General features: G+C 36.5%; 1 protein-coding gene across 5 annotated transcripts in view; it reads left to right on the forward strand.

Moving 5' to 3' along the window:
* Positions 1-16,952, forward strand: part of TDRD3 (tudor domain containing 3) — a 163,246-nt gene extending 146,294 nt beyond the window's left edge. For 3 of the 5 annotated variants that reach the window (XM_045839148.1, XM_045839150.1, XM_045839154.1), the window contains 2 exons: positions 12,469-12,594; positions 16,710-16,952. In XM_045839148.1, coding sequence (XP_045695104.1) covers positions 12,469-12,594; positions 16,710-16,788 — 205 coding nt within the window. In that variant the 3' untranslated portion in view covers positions 16,789-16,952. Of the gene's footprint in view, positions 1-12,468; positions 12,609-16,709 lie in introns of all 5 variants that reach the window. The other 2 variants (XM_045839149.1, XM_045839152.1) reach the window with 1 other exon arrangement.
* Positions 16,953-20,706: the final 3,754 nt, after the last annotated feature.

Raw genomic sequence — 20,706 nt, forward strand, 5'->3', positions numbered from 1 at the left:
CATGGAAAGCCCTTGATTTTGATCTGTTTATGTAATCCTCATTAGAGTTGAACATGGTCGAATTCTCCCCGCTAGCCTCTGCATCTGCTGGGATGTGTGGCAAGAGCGTGGACTTTAGAGTGCAGTGTAACCTGCACAAGACATACAATCTTTGCCAAGCTCAGTTGTGTTCTCCTTAAAAACAGCCAGAAATAGTTATTTCTAGGTAATACGATTATCGATGATTTCTCTCTTAAACTGCCTATTAGTCTAATTTACAGTAAACATGATACTTGTAGTGTTACCTCTAAAAAATAAAATAAAAATTGCATTGAAATAGCAATAAAAATATGCAACTCAAAGGGTTGTTGGACAGAACATAGTAGGTACTCAGTAAACATTTTGTTCAGTCATTGGGTGGTTGAAACGCCTGGCACACCAGTTCTCAGCTACTGTTGGTTCCATCTCTCTGGTGTTCCTGTAAGACGTCCGCGCCAGCAGCCTCCCGTGTTGTTCACCCGGGTTGCAGCAGTCACCGCTGGCCCACACTGCCCAGTCAGGAGGTTGGGTCCCCATTCCAAATTATCCCTTTTAGAAGGAACCCCAAACTGCTTCTTTGTATGATCTTTTTCTTTAAACTAATTCCTTCCCCTTTCGCATTTCCTGTTAGAATTTTCTATTTGAATGTTACTAGTATAATGAACTTCTATTTTAGGACTCTAAAATGTAGCCCTAACATAAAAATTCACAAATCTTTTAAAACTAATTTTTCTCACAAAATGGAAGTACCATGTTCTTTTAAGCTAATGGTATTGCCTGCAAAGTTATAAAAATATGCCTCATTTTCTTCATGAAAAATCATTTTCCTTCACACTTTTCAATTCCTTTGGTTCGTAACAGCCTTCACAAATTGGTGACTTCCGTCCCAGCTCTGACACAGAGCTTTTCAGCCAGTCCTGCTGTCAGTGTACCTGCTGCCTGACATTGATAAGATTCTTGTCAAACCCAGGATTTTGCATAAATTAGTATTTTAACCCTGGACAGGCTTTGCCACCTCATTGCAATTCAGCTTTTAAAAGACTGTCGTGCCCTTATTCATAGATGATGAAAGTGAAATTTGGCTGTGTATCATACATTTTATATTCTGGAGAGAACCATAAACTTTTCTGGTCTTATTAATTCCCATTAAGTTAATTAGTCATCCTGAGATTTATAAATTACTGTACAGCATAGATACCATCACTGTTTACTATCCCTTCCTTATAGTTCAGAGGCTCTATTTATCATAGTCTTTATTTTAATAAGTAGCTTATGTTGGTGGAAATGGAGGAAGGAGGAGTTTTAAGTTGCATAAAGGAATACACTTTAAATAATCTTATGGATAAATTTAGAATTAAAAAAATGTTTTACCTTAATACCTTTCAGAAAGGTACATAGTAAGTATTTGGAAAAACTGGAGAAAATCTTTTGACTCTGTGGTAGAGAGACTTCATACCTTCCTAATTCATGCTTGCTGTCATTGTTCCAGCCTTGGCAGACTGGAGGAGAAATAGCTTCATTCTTGAACAAGAAGAATATAACACATATTTAATAGGAATAAACATTTGTTATGTTCTTCCTTTGTCTAAAATGATGAGCAGATTACTCTTCAAAAAAGTACACTTTCAGTTTCCCTAGTCTCTGTTGACATCTCAAATGTTTCAAGTGTGGAATTACCAGTGACTAAAACATTGCTCCTGAATTTTGGTAAACTTAGAAATAATATTACCACAAAATGTACCACATTAATAGCCTTAATTAAATCAAGTGGTATATATTGTATAATTTTCCTTTACCTAAGTTGATGGAAATAAGTTTGTCTCCCCTATTACACTTCAAGAAAATCTTTGTGATACCTTTTTCTTTCTTTAACCATTAAGAAGTTCTCCTAACCTTGGAAAGAGAGTAATTAAAAATAAAGAGCTAAATCCTCATATACTGAACATTTTGAAACCTCAACATGAGAGAAACATTTCATAAATTTAAGCATCCTAAGAGTAATTTATATTTAGCATCCAAGATTATAAGTTATATGTCTACTGACTTACTAAGATAAAGTGGACTAAATGGTTGAGAATGTGAAGATTGCAGTTCCTTCTGTTTAAAAGCTGATTATAACTGGCACACATGTACCAGGCAGCATGTGTAGCTCTTGACCTGCATAACTTATATCTACAAGAACCTTATGAAATAATTATTAGTATTCCCACTTTACACACAAGGAAAACTACAAATACAGGTTCAGAGACGTTAAATAACTTGCTTGAAATCATTGAGCCAGTAAGTTGTAGAGTTGATATGTAGGTTTCGAACTTGCTGGCACCATAGTGCATGATCTGACACTTTTCCTGGAAATGGAGATAAGTAAAACGAACCTACTTGAGGATTTTATGTGTGTGTGTGTGGGGGGAGGGGTGGGAGTAGCAGGGTGGTTGGTTAATGAAATGGCATATATAAAAATGGTCAGCCTAGCCGTAAGCTTATATTCAATATGTGATACACTGTTTCAGTTCGGTAAAGTATCTTCCAACCACTAATTCATTCAATCTTTGTTCCCAGGAATTTAGAGAATTTTATATAGAGAGCTGATAATGTATGTAAGTAGAGGTATCAGCTAATATTTTTCAAGGAGCTAGAAGGTGTTTTACATTGGGTAGAAAAAAAACAAGCTATTTTTTTAACCTACTATTCTATTGCTAAAAGAGTTTAATTTTATACTGAGACTCTCTTTTCACCTTCTAAATTTCACTGGAACCTACTTTCAAGATTAAACTACATTTTAGTCATCTATTTAGATATTTTCCTTTTAGATGGTTGTCCTCTAATTTCTACTATGCAAAAAAAAAGTTAATAAATCACCAAAATAACCTGTCAGAAAACTGACTTAATGTCATCTAGTTATTCAGACTACGCTAATGATAATACTGTTCCAAAATAATATCTTTCAGTAATGCAAAATGATATCTTTAATTATGGTTAAATTTAAAACTTTGTATTGAGAAAATAATTCTCCTTAAATATAGGATGAAATACTAGACCTGGGAGTAGGAGGGATTTGTTTGATGACAAGCACGATAGGAGCATGCTGTGGTTGAGCAGCTGCTAATATTGTTGAAGCAAGGTGAGATTGCACTAACAGACTGATACTGAGTTTGTTTATCGTGGGTAGTAATAGTATTCCATTTCCAAGCAGACCACACTGGAAATATTCTGAATGCTAGGATATACAGAATAGTAAGATGATGGATAATTCAGGAAATAATCATGTTTCACAAATGATATTGGAACTGAGTCTTAAGTCTAGAAAATGGAAGAATAAGGAAAGGTATAATACTTGTTTTAAAATAATTTAAAATATTTTATATGACAGAGAAAACAGGCTCAACTAGAGAACGTAGGTAGAAGTTCCAGAAATGCAGATTTGTACTTTCTGGGAACGGCGACAGAGCAGTGCAGCTGGCCACTTGAGGAAGCCCGTGCTCCCTACACCAGAGTCCCTTGAAGGCGGCAGAACCACCACACCACCTGTGCGAGGTGGTGGGTGAATTGCACACCACACAGGTCAGATCACTGGCTCCCAGGGTGCTTTACATTTCTAAAACTGTGGCTTTATCAACAAGCCTGGTAGTTGATAAGGGTTTTTAAACATCTGTTACCTTTATGTTTAACCACAGAGAAATAATTTTAGTTCATTATGCAGATAATTGTCAGCATGAGTTGTTGGTATGAATGGGATTTAAATGTGAAAATGGCAAAGATCAGTTCTGTATTTTATCAATTCAATATGAAGGTTTTTTTCTAATTCTGTTCCTTGAATCTGTATTTCAGGTCACTGGAGCATACCATGACAGTTTGTCTCAGGTGGTCAGCTATAGAAAATACATTAGGATGACTGCTTTAGAGTGAAAAGCAGTCTGGCATTATAGTCTAGTAATTATTACTGTCAGAGGCAGAATTGGTTAAACCATGTTATATGATATTTGCCTGCCAATTTAAGATGTAAGAATGTTATAACTTAATGATAATCAGATGATTAACAACTTGTGATTACAGCTCATATGTATTAACCATAAAACATTCTAAAACTTATTTTCCCAATTAACATACTTGGGAAAGCGTTGGCTTTTGCAAAGATAAAGTTATAGGCATTGACCTGAAAACATATCAACAGGCATTTTCCATTGTTAATCGTCATTGCTTTACTCGCACTTATCAAATAGTGTTTCTAACTGGTTTCTCTTCATGGCATTTACTAAAATTTTAAGGGTATGGTCTAAAGGCAGGATTTTCAAACAGGTTAATCATGTTAATATATTTTTGCCTCTTTCTTAAAATATTCAGATATTATGCAGATAGGGTTTGTAACTTTCGATTGTTTTCAGTAGCGCTTCTTTGCTTCCCTCTTTTTCTGTTTGCCATTTTCTCTATAATTAAAAGGAAGAAGAAAGACCTCCTTTCAAAAGAAACAAAAAACAGTGGTAACAATAGAATTATTTATAATGTGATTAGTTTTTGTGGATTTTTTTTAATTTCTAAAAAAAATAAAAGGAGAGCAGGTAGTAAGAATCTTTCTTCTTGCATTGGCTCTTTTAGTTTCTTTGATGGCTTTCCTACTTTCCTTACCTGCCCAGAACAGCTCGAGTGGGTCTCACAACAAACTTCCTGATTTTTAGCAAAGTCTGTGAGTTTAGATAGTTTAATTGAAGTAGGGATGTATATTTCATTTTTAAATGGTTACTTAATTCAGAATAATGGACAACATAGATGGCTTATTTGCTAAACTCTTTATAGGCATTAATTTATATAATTTTCCTTGTAAAACTATGAGTTCCTGGAGAAGTTCCATGGAGAAGTTGAATAACATGCAGAGGAAGCAGTGAAGTTGAAACTCAGATTCAGATCTGACTTCAGAGACTGAGATTTTAAATAGCAATGCCATGATAAATTATCTCTCAAGGGACTCTTTGAGTAGACTGGGATCTTTTCAAGCAGGAATATGTTCCGTAATCTAACTTCCGGACAAGGCTTTTGAAATCTCTTTAACCTTCAGCTAAAACAGGCAATGAGAGAGCTACATATTTTACAAATTATTTATTCTTTGGACTTCACTATGGTATTTCAACAAAGATGACAACTGTTAAATGATACTTATACTAGGCTCAGGACAGTAGCCATTCATTTATTTAAAATTGATCCTAAGCCAGGTATTAGAAGAAATTAATCATAACCGTCTGAAGCAAGAAATACAAGTGCACACTACATGCAGAGTGCATTGGAAAGAACTTCAGAGCAGACAGCCCAGGGTTCTCATTGAAGTGTGGTCACTCTCACAGCTTTGGGGGAGTTGCTCTGAGCCTTAGTTGCTTCATCTGCAGAATGGTGAGATTAAGTCAGTCAAAGTATTAAATGAGATAAATACAAAAATGCCAGGCACACAGTGGAATAAACATTCATTTTCCTTTTTTCTGTACCAAGTGGTAAATAAACTTAGGTGTATTTTGAGTAGAAGAGTGTATTTTTATCATTTGAAATTTGATAAGGGTGACATGTCTGCTAGTCTCTTTTATATTGTATTCTCTTAATTAACATATGGGTGCAGTCCTTTGATATTTAGTTGCGTTTTCTTGAGTACCTTCCTATCAAAACCAGCTTGTTTACTTTGAATTAAAGGGTGGACCGTAATGGTGTTAAAGGAAGGACAGTGATGGATAGTACTGCATTTGCTTTCAGTGTCCTCTAAACATACAGTTTCTTTCATGTTAAAGTTTAGTTGTCTTATTTAGGTTGTGCTTTAGTTGGCAAAGTGTAGAATAAAACCCTTGAGCCAGAAATTCAGATGATTTCCTAATATCTTACAGAATCATCACCAATTTCCATTTTTATATAACTTTAGAAAACATACTGTTTTCTAAAAAGAGAAGATCACAACCACAGTGAAGTGTCTCCTAGTTCTTGAAATTCAGCCTGACACAGGAATGAGCACATTATGTTTTCTCAGCTGGCGTTTTGGAACACTTGTTTAGTGATGAGATTTTTTATCAGATTTTTTTTAGAATTAGTGTTGTTTTTCATTTCTCTTCTGCCATAACTAGTTTAAATAAAATATTACTGGACATGGTACATATTATAAAGTTGTTCTTAGAGCTGCTTTGAGGAGAAGGGAGAGTATGATTCCCCATTGTATTTTATTTTAAAATGATATTTTGTTCAGACTTTAAAAAAACAGGATAGTCTATTATCATAAAATTTACTTATTTTAGTTACATGTAGTAACCTCCTATGTTACTAAAACCTGATTTTTTTCCCATTTGGGTATAGGTGAATTTTTACTATAAAATGAGACATTTCATTTATAGAAGTTAAAAGTAGAGTTTAGATTTTCTCTACAATAGAAGGCAAAGGCAAATAGTCTCTGAATTCAGAGCTAGAGGCCTGTATTCCAGTTCCCATCCTTCCACTAGTTCACTTTCTTATATTTTAATGAGTCACTCAGCCTAGCTTGTTCACAGTGTTCAGCGGAGGTTGAACTAAGTTGGGTTTTTAATTTTTGTGGTTTAGGGGTTACAGAGATTAGAGGGACTAAGGAAGAGAAAAGCAAGGGGATACTGCTAACATACATGTATGTAAATGTGCACTTTAACCTGAACCAATCTATTTTATGTTAGAATTCTACATGCAAAATTTCATTTGAAAGATGAGTACTACATTTACCCCCAAAAAGTGAATGATGATTTTTTAAAAAGTTGATCTGTGCTCAATTAGGTTATCTCCAATTCCCCTTCCAGTTCTGAAATTCATGGTTTCTAACCCTTATTACTCAGAAGCATAGTGAAGCGCAGACAGAAGACCTGTGTTCTAGCTCAAGTGATGGTGCTTGTTATTTGAGCAAATAATAGCTCAGTAGTCATTTGGATTGTTATTGACAGAAACTTCCTCTTTTATAGTGGTGGTTCCAGGCTACCACAGCCCAGTTTATTTTGTGATGGAGCTATAAATATTGAATTAGAACATACTTCTTAAACAAGGATAAGTGTAAACCTAACATTCAGTGTTGATACATGACTCTAGTGGGCACAAGTATGATGCATGATATTCACAAACAATAAAGACTGATTCAGCTTTTACTTTCAAATTTCAGTTACTTTAATATAATAGAATATTTGAGCTAAAATAGATCATTTAAAATATTTTAAATTCTATTTTTGGAGCCCATTACATTATTTTTTTGTTTGTTTTTGAATGAGACAGAGATACTTTATTTCTTAATTCGGGCTGACACACTGAAAGGTCAGAGTTTTCCAGTGGGAAACCAGGAGGAAATGCTACTAACATCCAGGGTATAATCAAAATTAAGCACAACCTAGAGCCAGTTCAGACAGCTCAATAATCTTCAAAGAGGTTTTCACATATTAATTAATTAATGGCATCCCACGGAGGAGAGAAATTTAGCTCTCATACTCTGTTATGATACCATGGTATCACTGATAAACACAGGAAGAATCCGAATGGATTGGGCAGGTCAGCAAATATTTCATCACTTACGAAGGACCTGCCATATCATCAGCACTATATGAGGCACAAAGTATCCCACTGATGTGGCCTGTTTTTAAAAAGACTTTATTTTTAAAAACAGTTTTAGATTCACGAAATACTGAGAGGAAGACACAGAGATTTCCCCCGTGCTCACGGCCCTCACACATGCACAGCCTCCCCTGTCATCGCACGTCCCCACCGAGTGGTGCATTGTTACCATTGATGAGCCTGCACTGGCACAGTCCACAGGTGACATGCGCTGGGGCTCAGTCTCGGTGGTGTGCATTCTGTGGGGCCAGGAAAAAAGTATAGTGACATAATGGTATCACACAAAATAGTTTCACAGCCCTAAAAAATCTGCCTATTCATCCTTTTGTTTCCCTCATCCCTTGGCAACCACTAATCTCTTCACTGTCCCCATAGTTTTGCTTTTATTACTTGACATTTTGGAAAAGCAGGTTCATTTTTCAAATGAATTTTTGCTTAGGTTTTATATTAAAATTAGTTTGTATTTTCTATAAACTGAGTACAAAGCTAACAAGGCAGGCAGGAGGTGGCTGGGAAATGCATAGAGTAAGCCATTTAAGCCTTTTACATATGAATCACTAAGGAAATATGTACTCAGTTGTACTTCATTGTTCAAAATGTCCTAAAGTTCAAGGATTATTGCTGAGGGTACATGGCATACATTTTATATGCTGGCTTGTGTTTGTGACTACGATGTAAATTCTGTGAGAAGGAACTGACTAGAAGAAACTGTTAAATTGCACACAAAATACTCTCATCTATTCAAGCACACATGACAGCACAAAATAAGTTTTTCTGAAGAGAATTACAAAGTGTTTTTGTGAAGAGAATTACCATCCCCAATCTCCAGTTCCACCAACCAAATAATCTCTCCTTTCTCCTCACAAAGTTATGGCTGTGGGAAAATGCTGAAAGAATGGTAAATTAAGGTAATGCAACTCAGCAAGTTAAGTAACTATGAATATGTAGTTGGAGCAGAGGAAGACAGTATTGTTGGCAAGTGGAGCTCCCCACAAAAGTTCCACAGAGGGTCGAGTCAGCATTTAGGCCTTAGAGGCAGAGGCAAAAGAAGAAATGTCCAAAATGAAAAAGGGGAAAGTGGCAAACCCAAACTTCCGAGCACACAGGAGCAGGAAGATTCCTCCTCCTTCATCCTCCTAGCCCGGGGTTTCTCAGCCTCAGCAGTATTGGCGTTCGGACTGGGTAGTTCTTTGTCGTGTGGGCTGTCCTGTGTACTGTAGATGTTTAGCAGCATCCTCAACCTCCAGCCAATGTTACTCCAACCATTAGATGGGGTAACAACCTCCCCCAACCTTACCTCTTTAGTTTGTAAAAACCAGAAATGTCTCCTGACCCACTCGTAGATGCCAATAGCACCCTCAGATGTGACAATCAAAAATATCTAGATATTGGCCAATGCCTTCTGGGGTGCAAAATCACTCCCTGTTGGGAAGTGTTGATCCAACATCTTCCTTAGGGTACTGGTTTGCACTCTGCTGCACCTCACCGCTTGTGGGACAGAGAACCTGACCTCTAAATGTGTTTCACATCTCCCACTGAAGCATGTTCAACGGGCCAAGTGACTGATTTACAATGAACTTCTCTAACACAGCTCATTTACAAATGAGGGGATATATATTTGCCTGTGATCTTACTCACAGATATGCACTAATGGAAGGCTGGAGATGATATTCAGGAAAGATGTAGTGTGTCCTGCAGAACATGTTTTATATAATACATGAAATTGTACCTCTCCTTTTTGCATTGGCACTGTGAATTTTTTTCAAAATACCAATTCATTTATGCTTGATGTCACAATGATTATTGCATTTTGTATCTTTTCACTAAAAGGAACAATAAATTAGTACATATTGGCATGAAAAGAAGGCACATTTTGAATACTAGTTATTTAGTGAGAAAAATGTGAGTTCAATAAAATGGTTTTAAATCTCAAAAGCTTAGGTGAAGATGACATCGGTTGTTTCCAATTTATCAAATCTATTGCAAGTCTTTGAAAGAATGTTGCCTGAGAGTCGGGAACAAGCGGCCCTGATACGGCCGTTTCCTGGAATGAGCTCTGTGACTTGGGAAAATCACTTCACCTCTCTGGGTTTAGAGATGCCTCATCTGTCAGATGTGGGGGGTTGGACTAGATGGCATGCCAGGACGGTGCCAACTCAAACACAGAGTTAAATTTTTAAAATATGTTCATAAACTATGAAATTACTTTTTTGAGTTTTAAATCTGTTACAAAGTAGTACAACCTAAAATAAGAAGATAGGCTAGAAGAACAAGGTATAAATATCACTTAAAGATGAGTCCAAATAAACTGATGTGTTAAATTGAGCTGCATCACACAAATGGGAAGAGGTACTGATTCTAAAGTTTTTAGTGCTAAAAGTTACTATGTACTACAGGGAAGTACATTAGCCAGTGATTTTCCTGGCTAATCAGGTTTGCCCTCAACTACTCTGCAGGAAGAATACTTTAAAAGTTTAAAAAGCAAGATTGTGTCTTTGATAATAACTGAAAACCAAGCTGTCAGTATCATTTTTATTTTTTGCCTGCATTTTGTATAAAAAGATAGCAAAAACATCAAATAATGTAAAAGAAATCTCAAGGTCTGTCATCTCTATAACCATTTAATAAGCTCTGGCTGGTATAGACTGAATCTTTTAAACACAGTAGAGACAGCTTTTCAAATAGCAATGGCATATTTATTATGTAATGCAGCTCACTCACTCAGCAGATGTGGTGTCCTATCCTTAACAATGTATTTTATTGGTATAAGTGTAGATTTTATATGTTCCTGGCCAGTTCTAAAGCTGGGTGTGGAGAAAAATAACATTGTGTTCTAATTCCTGAAATGATTACTTCATCTTCTACATTACCAAATAATGTTTGTTTTTTTGTTCTCAGTTAACATGCAAAGCTTCAAATGCTGTTGGAGTTTATACAATTAAAAGGTTCCTTTTCATATTTAGCTATAATATGTGATAATCATCCATCAGAACAGTGACCAGAATAATAAGACTAATTCATTTCTTTCCTGTACACTTCTTAATTTTCTTCCTGCAATTTAATTGCTTTACTAAATTATAAACATTTGACGCTTCCAACCATTTTGAGATTGATTGTTAATGAAATGGGCACAGAAAAAGGAGACCTAATCTGGAATTTGTGTCTAAAATACTTGGTTTGGTCAATTGTTTTTATCCAAACTTTTAAAAGTAACTTTGTTGTGCTGCCTCACTATTGTTTGATTGCATTTCCCCAAGGATTTATAGAAAGTTTTCCTCAGATGTGTATTTGCTGTTTCTGTATCTTTTGTAAAACGTCTGATCATATGTTTGCCAAATCTGCTGTGAATTTTGGCAGTTTTCTTTAACAGAAGGACAGTAAAACAACCAAGATGCATGTTGGAATTTCAAAAATAAAATAAAATAAAATGTAGTTTTTGATTTATATCAAATATATTGTCAGCTTCCTTCATTGTCTTATTTAGGTGATAAAATCCCTTTCAGAATGATCATTAATTTTTGGCTATTGGTTTACTTCTTTTACATACAAACTGAGATTTTAAAGGCTTAGCAGCAGTCTTTGAATATAAACTCAGATTTGCCTTAAGTGCTAGGGCAAAGCCCTAAAGTTTCCTAGGCTCAGTGTCCTTAGCATAAAATGGAAATAATAGTTCTTTCTTAAGAATACCATGCAGGATGCCTAATGAGGTTTATGTTCATGCCAAATATTAAACACTGTTTCTAGATACTAGGATTTGATCACATTGTCTTAGCATCTTTCTGTTCCCATCAGGTAAAATTGGAATAGTTAGATGGGTAAAATGTAAAGAGTAGAACTCAGTCTTTCATGTTAACTTCCTATGTTATTAATAGGGTCAAAGGAAAATTATATTTTGGGAAAAAGATTCAGAGATAAAGTGAGGAGGAGAAAGAAGTAGGATGAATTTCCGAAATCATGCAAAGTATTGTGCTCTGATAATGCAGTTGGAACTGAAACAACTTTTGCCATAACCCTGCTTCTTTCCATAAACAAAACTGAGAGCCAGTTTTCTTCTGTCTCTAAAGGGGAACATACTTCATAGCCACATTAACTGAAAAACACTAAAATAACAGGGTGGCAGCACTCAGTAAGAAACCAGTGTGGCTTTTGGCTACATTTCTGTTGCTTCTAAGTGCTTTTCAAATGTTATGATTAACTACAGTCTTACTGCTTGTCCTAATTTTCCCATGCTATTCTTTAAGCTGGCTGATCTACTCCCTCAGTAAGAAAGAAAATGAGAAGAAATTAGTTTGTTTCTTACTGTGGTGATTGCTATGTCTTGCATGAAGCCTTCTGTATATGTAAATTATGTTTCCCTCCTCATTTCAATCCATTATTTTTTCCTGTCTCTAGATGTAAGGTTCTTAATGATGTTGGAGATTTCGTCAGATGAGGACAGACACTGGTGAACGTTCTGAGGCTCTTCCAACCCTTTTCCATATCTTACCAAACCTCTTTCCATGATAAACACGTAGAAATATTTAGAAGCCCAAATATTCAAGAAAATTTTTATCATAATGCTTGGATTTCTGTGTTTTCACACTAGTGTGTCATGTTATTTGAAGAGAGAATCATGCTGTTATATGGAAATGGTTTCCTTTTCTAGAATTAAGTTTGATTCTAATATTATCACTATAAATGTTTATTCTTCTGTTACCTAGGACCAAAAGAGGTTTTTTTCTTCCCCTTGCCTCCCTCTGTTATAAAAGTTGACAGATATGAGTCATAGGCAGCTTAAGAGGGTGTATCGAGATGAGACCATAAAATGTATTTAACTTAGGAAACTTGGAGCTATTTTGAACGTGTTTCATCCCTACTTTTTGCAAACAGGAGGAAGAAGGAACCTACGACCAGACCCTTGAGTTCCGCAGAGGAGGTGATGGCCAGCCTCGGCGATCCACTCGGCCAACCCAGCAGTTTTACCAACCTCCCCGGGCTCGGAACTAACAGGAGAAGGTAAAGTTGACATTGTAAGGTGGTTTCCATATTAAAAAAAGGTGCCATTTATGTGAAATAAGGAAGTCCAATTATAAATATTTCATAATAATGTAATAGAAAATACTGATGTTTTTAAAAACTTCCCAATGATAAAATACTTACGAGTAAGCCATAGTTGTAAACTACTCTGCCCCAAGCCTTTGCCCACAAATGCTATCCCTAGTCCCCTTTTTTCTCTCTACATACTCGTCTAATGGAGGTAGACAGTCCACAAAGTGACCATAAGTTTGAGGACAGGAAGATGAAAGAAAGCAAAGGACTAACCTGGGTAATTGAGTATATTTTTTAATTTTTTAAATTAATCTCAATTCTTTTTAAGGAAGACTAAATGTTTTATAGTATATCTTAAGGAATTGGGTGAAGACAACATGCTTGCTTATTGAGATGTAATTTGGGGGCCTCAGGCTATTGATCCAGAAACTTTGAAAATCACCTCCCATAGTAAGGAAGAGAAATAAGACAAAAACGTTAGGAAATTGTAGGACTAATTTAAAGCATCTCATTTTGATGAACAAAGACCTTATTTATTAATATATTTTTGGAAGGGAATATTTTTTTAACAATCAGAGTTTTCCCATCCCAGCTTTTGATATCTATCATCCGAAAGAGAATTTTAGACTTAATTATATCTGTTTTTCTCAGTCTCTCCTCAGGAACAAGACCACTGAGAATTTTAAAGAAATTGTTCTTAATTCTTCCTTTCAGCTATTTATTTTGCTAAGGCTGTTTTCCACATTGTATTTTCCCCCTGCAAAGCGACGCTCAAGTTTTCAGACTAGCTGTGCCTGTTCAGAACTGGAAACGCAGCCAGCCTGAATTGAGATGTGCTGTCAGTGAAAAAAAATGCAAACCAAATTTTAAAGAGTTAGTTTTAAAAAGTAAAATATCTCAATAATATCTTAATATTTTTTGCTGATCATATTGAAACATTTTAGATAGTTTGGGTTAAATAAAATGTGCTATTAAAATTAATTTTACCTCTTTATTTTTTTTAACATGGCTACTAGAAAATTAAAAATGATACATGTCTCACATTCTGTTTCTGCTGGACAGCACTGGCCCAGAGTCTTGCATCTTCCTCAGCTTCTCTATGGCTCCTTCACTGGTTACAAATTAGAATTGTCATGTCTAAGTGAAGACAGCTTTCATGTCCTAGCTCTTACCTCCTCATGTGGTAGTTGACCTGGAGAGGAAGTATGACTTCTGATTTGCCTGAGCAAGCTCGTGTGTAACAGCTTTCTCCATTTATCATTGGCTTTTCTTTGTGTTTAATTCAAGGACATTTAGTAAACAGATATAAAACGCCTAAATAAAAAAGTGATAAAACACTTAAAATAAGTTTAGTATACTTATAGTTAAATCTTTCTTAAGGTGAATGAAAACTGAGAATTTCCTCTTAGCTTTCTGAGGTCTTTTAAATTGTTTAAAATAGGTTTTAAAATAAGGCCAAAGGTCCCTACCACCACCACCCTCACATACACATATACTTCCCCGAACGTGGGGAGGGACTGTGCTCTACTTGAGCCCAGTACTGAGGACGTCAGCAACTACAAAAGCGGTTGATACAGAGGGGTCAGGGCTAGGTGAGAGAAGGAGGTTTCAGGGAGCAATGTGGGGAAGTAGGCCCACATGTGAGAAAAAGTGGTAACAAGTCAGGTCAAAGCTTTGAGGGAAGATAAGACCCAAAACATCAAACGTTCAGTTTATGGACTTTTTGTAGCTGTTATAGACATCTTAGAAATATGAACAGATATAGATAGAGAAATTAATCAATGAAACTGACCAAAATTATGTGCATTTGGCAAGGTTTCTGACATTGCAGTCATAGGAACCAGGCTACAGTAGTAGAGGTAGACTTTAGAAATTAATTTTAAGCTTCATTTTCTTCATAGAGCAGAGTCCTCTAAAGAGATTCTAAAAGCCAAGGAAAGATTAAAGAGGGGAAGAAGTGCAGTCCCCAGGAAGCAACCTCCAGTAGAGTACATAAACCAAAACATTGGGTGTTAACAGTATTTATTGGTGGTGGCTGAAGGGTATTATGGCTTTAGACACTTTCAGAGTTTGAATTGTTTGGTGTTATCATGAACTTTCAAATAAGAGTGATATGATCAAAATTGTGCTTAAGAAATGTTGCTGTTGGATGTCGATGGATTACAGCACCAGGAGGAAAAGCGTCTAAGAAGCTAATGTAATAGTCCAATCAAGAGGGGTTAGAGTTTCATGACCTGCTGTGAAAGGAGAAATGGTGGACCTGTGGGGAAGGGTTTAGCAGACCCGTTAGTGTGGGGTTCCCTGGTGCAGTGGAGGTTAAGTCTCAGCATGGGAAGCAGTTTAATAAATGTTGACTGACTTCGAACTTCATTTCTAGTTTATTTGTTTGATGGAAGAATCATCTTTTCAGTTCCCCATATTAACCGCAAACGTTGAAAACTACAGCTAATCATAGACTGCTACATAAATACCATGACTTTGTTCATTTTCAAAGGCTTTAACACTGGTTTGAACTGGTAAAATAGCTACTTTTGATTAATTAATTCATTAATTAATTAAATCTTCACCCAAGGCTGTTTATTGATTTGAGCAAGAGAGAGACATCAATGTGAGAGAGAAACATTGATCAGTTGCCTGCTGTACATACCCCAACGGGGTATCGAACCCACAACCTGTGTGTGTGCCCTGACCGGAAATCAAACCTACAGCCTATTGGTGTACAGGATGATGCTCCAGCCAACTGAGCCACCTGGCCAGGGCTTGTAAAAGATACATTTTTAAATGTGAAAAATTTGTTTGACAATCTGGTCTGGTGAAATTTTTCAAATCAAGTTCAGGGACATGAACACTGTAGAAATAGCTGTTGTGGAGCCCTGTGATGCCAGAGGCTGGGCTTCATGTGAGGATAATAATACCCAAAGCTCTGTACTTTCTAGGCAGGAGACTCTTTACTTTGGGAGCCTTATGAGCTGTTTGTGTGCAGCCATGGGAACTCTGCCTGTTCCTGCCCAAGCATTCTTTTATGCATGAAACTCAAATAGAACCAGAGCAAACAAGGCTTCTCTCTCCACTTTCTTTCAGCTTTTTCTGTTGTCACCACCCAAAGTGTTTCAACTAGACTGGTACCTATAAAGGTAAAGAGCGGGCAAGGGAGGTGACAGACTGAAATAAATGACTTACTGGACTAAACTACCATATTTTTCAGTGTATAAGGCACACCCACATTTTTGTGCACATTATTCACAGGATTATTACATATATGGTATATAATCATAATATCCATGTATAATGCGCATCCTTATTTTTTCCTCAAAAATCTGTGTAAAAAATGCACATACATGGCAAAATATAGTAGTTCAGAGGTGTTCAAAGGGGAAATGGAGGTGGAAGGATGGAGGTAGAAGTGGTTCACTGGCAGGCTGTTTCTTTTTTGTCATTCTCTGTTAAAAACTATTGGGTTAGTGTTGCAGGTTCGATTCCCAGTCAGGGCTCATGCCTGGGTTGCAGGCCACGGCCCCCAGCAACTGCACATTGATGTTTCTTTGTCTCTCTCTCTCTTTGTCCCTTCCTTCCCTCTCTAAAAATAAAAAAATAAAATCTTAAAAAAAATAAATTTAAAAAACTATTTGGTTAATGGAAATTCCTGAAATCAACTTGCTAACAATAAAGGATCTAAGGGTGACAGAGATATACTATGAGAATTTAAAAGAAAAAATTACTCTTTTTCCTCCTAACTCCTTTTATTTATTTATTTTTAATAGTTCACTTTTTACTATATTTTTTCATTACTGGTTATGCCCCATACCCTCTCCCACCTCCATCCCCTCCCTGCCCACACCACCTCCCCCACATAAAAGAAAAAAATATTTTGAAAGATTTTGCTTTTGGGTTTACATATTGCTTTATATAAATTATGTTTGTAAATTAGACAGCAGTGTCCATTTCATTCTACTTGAGATCTATTGATATTTATATAAGCACTTAACATTTACAGCTAAGTTTCGGTAGAAGCATATGTTGAATATGGAAAAGTCAATTTGTGGATCCAATTTCACTTTCTTCCTCTCTCTTTATTTAAATAGAGTCTCGGTGAAGAAAGGAGCCCATGGGAGAAACATCCTGGTGAAACCTGTTGGTAGACCTTCCCACTTTCCTTTGTAGTCATGGTGGATATTATTATTTGGAGAAAGAAAAGGCAGATTTTAGGGGGGGAAATTTGTCCCACACAGAGAATGGGGAAAAACACTGAGCTCAGTAAAACAAATACATTTTACAAGCAAAAGAATTTTTTCTTCTGCTATCAATAAAACCAATGTGCTATTACATACATTGTTTTACAGTATGTTTTATTTGCTGAATATTATCTTTCTTCCTCACCTGGTATTAACAATGTACTAATTGTCTTCTATAGATAAAGGAGCAATGGCTGCATATTGGAGACTCCCCTAATAATTACAGAATAAACTGATTTACACAGCTTGCCACATTTCTTGCAAAAACAATCTGAAGCCAAATAGCAGTTCTTAGTACAGAAAGCACTTAACTGCTAAGTACAACAGCAAAAAGTATTCAAAAGTCAAATATGTTGTTTTTAGCACTCTATTAGCTTTTTCAAATGCAATTCAATTATACAGCTGTACTTGAACAACAATAAAAAAAAACAAGACAAAAATGCAATTCAATTATAAAACAGACATTCCGTCCTTGTAATGTGTGCAGTGGATCTTTCAGAATGCACCTAAGTTGCAAATAACAGAAAACCCAACTCAGACCGCTTTCCTGTTTAGCTTAAACCCTAAAGAGCATTTACTGGCTCACTGCACTACCAGAAGCTCATTAGGCTTCAGTTGGTTTATTTCAGTGACACAGAAATAAAACACCCTTGTCATGAAACACCCTGATTCTTTCCATCACTCGTTTCTGCTTGCTATGTCATCAGCTTCATTTACAGCAAGCTTCCCCATGTGGTCACAAGATAGACACAGTTCCTAGGGCTATTACGTGCAAGGGTGAGTTTGGGGTCACTTCTAGCTAGAAGTGCACTAAGAAGGGAAAAGAAGCTTCTCTCCTCAGGCCTTATTCACCTATATTGTGCTACTTTTGTGTTTCTCAACCAGTAACTTCCCCAAAGATTGGTGAATTAGTTTGGGCCTGATCCAGGTGCCCCAGACTTACAAGTAGGGGTGGTCTGCTTCCTGGAAACATATTTGATTTGAGGCAGAGAATATGCATCTGAAAGTCAGGAGACTTGCCAAAAGGAGAAGATGGAGGTGTTGGAGAAGCAACCCAGGCTGTCCATTGCAGAGAACCAGTATGTCTGAACTATAGACTCTTCATTTAATAGGACAGAGATAGTCTTCCCCATAGTCTCTGTCCTATGAACAGTTAGGGGGAAAATGAAACGAGGAGGGAGGGAGGTGTGAAAGGAGGAAGGAAGGAGGGAGAAAATGGAATCCTACCGCCAAAGTAAGTGACCAGATTTAGTACTTTGTTTTAAAGGAGAGGGCCTAAAGCTCTTTCTCAAGGCCTATGAACTCTTAACGTTTCTTTATTAGCCTGCACTTGATTATTTCAACAATATCTTAACAAATGAAAAGGCATGGCTTAAAGTGTTGGATTTTGTTGTGGTGGTGGTGGTGGTTGTGTTTTATCATTGCTGTATATCACAGGAGTTCTTTTTTAAAGATCTCCACGTAATTCTAATGTGAGTTTTGGGTTGAGAACCAGGAGAAGAGCCATGTAATTTTGATGAATTTGACAGTTAATAAGACAGTAAAGGAAGACACAGGAAAACTTAAACTGAGGCCTCAGTTAATGTATGTGTTTGCATCTTAGTTTTAACACAAAAGTTTAAAAAGTAAAAAGAATTAAAAATTTTTAAATAGAAAAATGCTTACAGAGTATAGATATAAGGGAGGAAACTATTTTTGTACAGTTGTACAATATGTTTTAAGCTAAATGTTATTACAAATTAGAAAGTTTTTTAAAAATATTAAAGTTGGAAGGAATGTGGCAGGCAGAAAACTTGGAAAGAAAAGAGCTATGATCCATCCCTTCCATGGAGAACATATTTTCTTCTAAGGAACCTCAGTTGTGTGGATGCAGGTAGACTTTTTACACTGGGACAAGTTGCTCCAGCATTTTTACCTGCACATTCTAAGTGAGTTCAGGCGCATCAGTCCTTTCAGCAGAACCTGCCTTAGATACTTAACCTTTCATGGCTCAGATGTGCCAAGACAAAAAAAAAAAAGGCCCAAATGGAAGAACAGATCAAAGCTCTAGAACAAATACAACTAAGCGACAAAGAGATAGCCAACCTATCAGATGCACAGTTCAAAGCACTGGTGATCAGGATGCTCACAGAATTGGTTGAATTTGGTCACAAATTAGATGAAAAGATGAAGGCTATGCTAAGTGAAATGAAGGAAAATGCACAGGGATCCAACAGTGATGGGAAGGAAACTGGAACTCAGATCAACAGAGTGGACCAGAAGGACGAAAGGAACATCCAACCAGAAAAGAATGAAGAAATAAGAATTCAAAAAATTGAGGAGAGGCTTAGGAACCTCTAGGACATCTTTAAATGTTTCAACATCTGAATAATAGGGGTACCAGAAGAAGAGGAAGAACAAGAAATCGAAAACTTATTTGAACAAATAATGAAGGAGAACTTTCCCAATCTGGCAAAGGAAAGAGACTTCCAGGAAGTCTGGGAATCTCAGAGAGTCCCAAAGAAGTTGGACCCAAGGAGGAATACACCAAGAAACATCATAGTTACATTAGCCAAGATTAAAGATAAGGAGAGAATCTTAAAAGCAGCAAGAGAAGAGAGAGTTACCTACAAAGGAGTTCCCATAAGACTGTCAGCTGATTTCTCAAAAGAGACCTTGCAGGCAAGAATGGGCTGGAAAAAAGTGTTCAAGTCATGAAAGGCAAGAACCTTCATCCAAGATTGCTCTATCCAGCAAAGCTTTCATTTAGAATGGAAGGGCAGATAAAGTGCTTCTCAGATAAGATCAAGTTAAAGGAGTTCATCATCACCAAGCCCTTATTATATGAAATGTTAAAGGATTTATCTAAGAAAAAAAGAGAAAAAATATGAACAGTAAAATGTCAGCAAACTCACAGTTATTAACAACCACACCTAAAACAAAAAACAAACTAAGCAAACAACTAGGACAGAAACAGAACCACAGAAATGGAGATCGCATGGAGGGTTATCAGCAGGGAGTGGGAGGGGGAGAGAGGGGGAACAGGTACAGAGAATAAGTAGCGTAAATGGTAGGTAGAAAATAGGGAGAGGTTAAGAATAGTATAGGAAATGTAAAGGCAAAGAACTTATATATATGACCCATGGACATGAACTAAAGCAGGGGCGGTGGGGGGGGGGGATGTGGGTGGGAAGGGCTGTGCAGGGCAGAGGGGAATAAAGGGGGGAAAATGAGACAACTGTAATAGCGTCATCAATAAAATACATTATTTAAAAAATAAAAAATTCTTAAAAGTTTATAAAGTTAAAAAATGACAGTAAGCTAAGGTTAATTTATTACTGAAGAAAAAACTATTTTTTACAAATTTAGCATGGTGGACATTTACAGTATGTACAGTCTGCAGTAGTGGACAGTAATGTCCAAACCTCCACGTTACCTCACCACTCACTCACTGACTCACACAGCAGCTCCCAGTCCTGCAGACTCCATTTGTGGTAAGTGCCCTGCACAGGTGCACCAGTTTTAATTTTTTATACTATATTTACACTGTATCTTTTCTATGTTTAGATGTTTAGATACATAAATACCATTGTGTTACAGTTTTCTACAGTATTCAGTACAGTAACATGCTGTAACAGGTTTGTAGCCTAGGAGTAACCGGCTATTGAATGTAGCTTTGACGTGTATAGTAGGCTATACCATCTAGGTTTGTGCAGTGCACCCTACGATGTCCACACAGTGATGAAATTGCTTCACAATGCATTTCTCAGAATATATCCCTATTGTTAGGCAACACATGACTGTATTTTCTTCAAAACCTTGGAGGTTCACATTTAACTCATTAAGTCTTTGGACAATGTTGTCCATT

Source organism: Phyllostomus hastatus, unplaced genomic scaffold, assembly GCF_019186645.2.
Source record: "Phyllostomus hastatus isolate PE091 unplaced genomic scaffold, TTU_PhHast_1.1 phas_contig_29, whole genome shotgun sequence".
Lineage (NCBI taxonomy): Eukaryota > Metazoa > Chordata > Mammalia > Chiroptera > Phyllostomidae > Phyllostomus > Phyllostomus hastatus.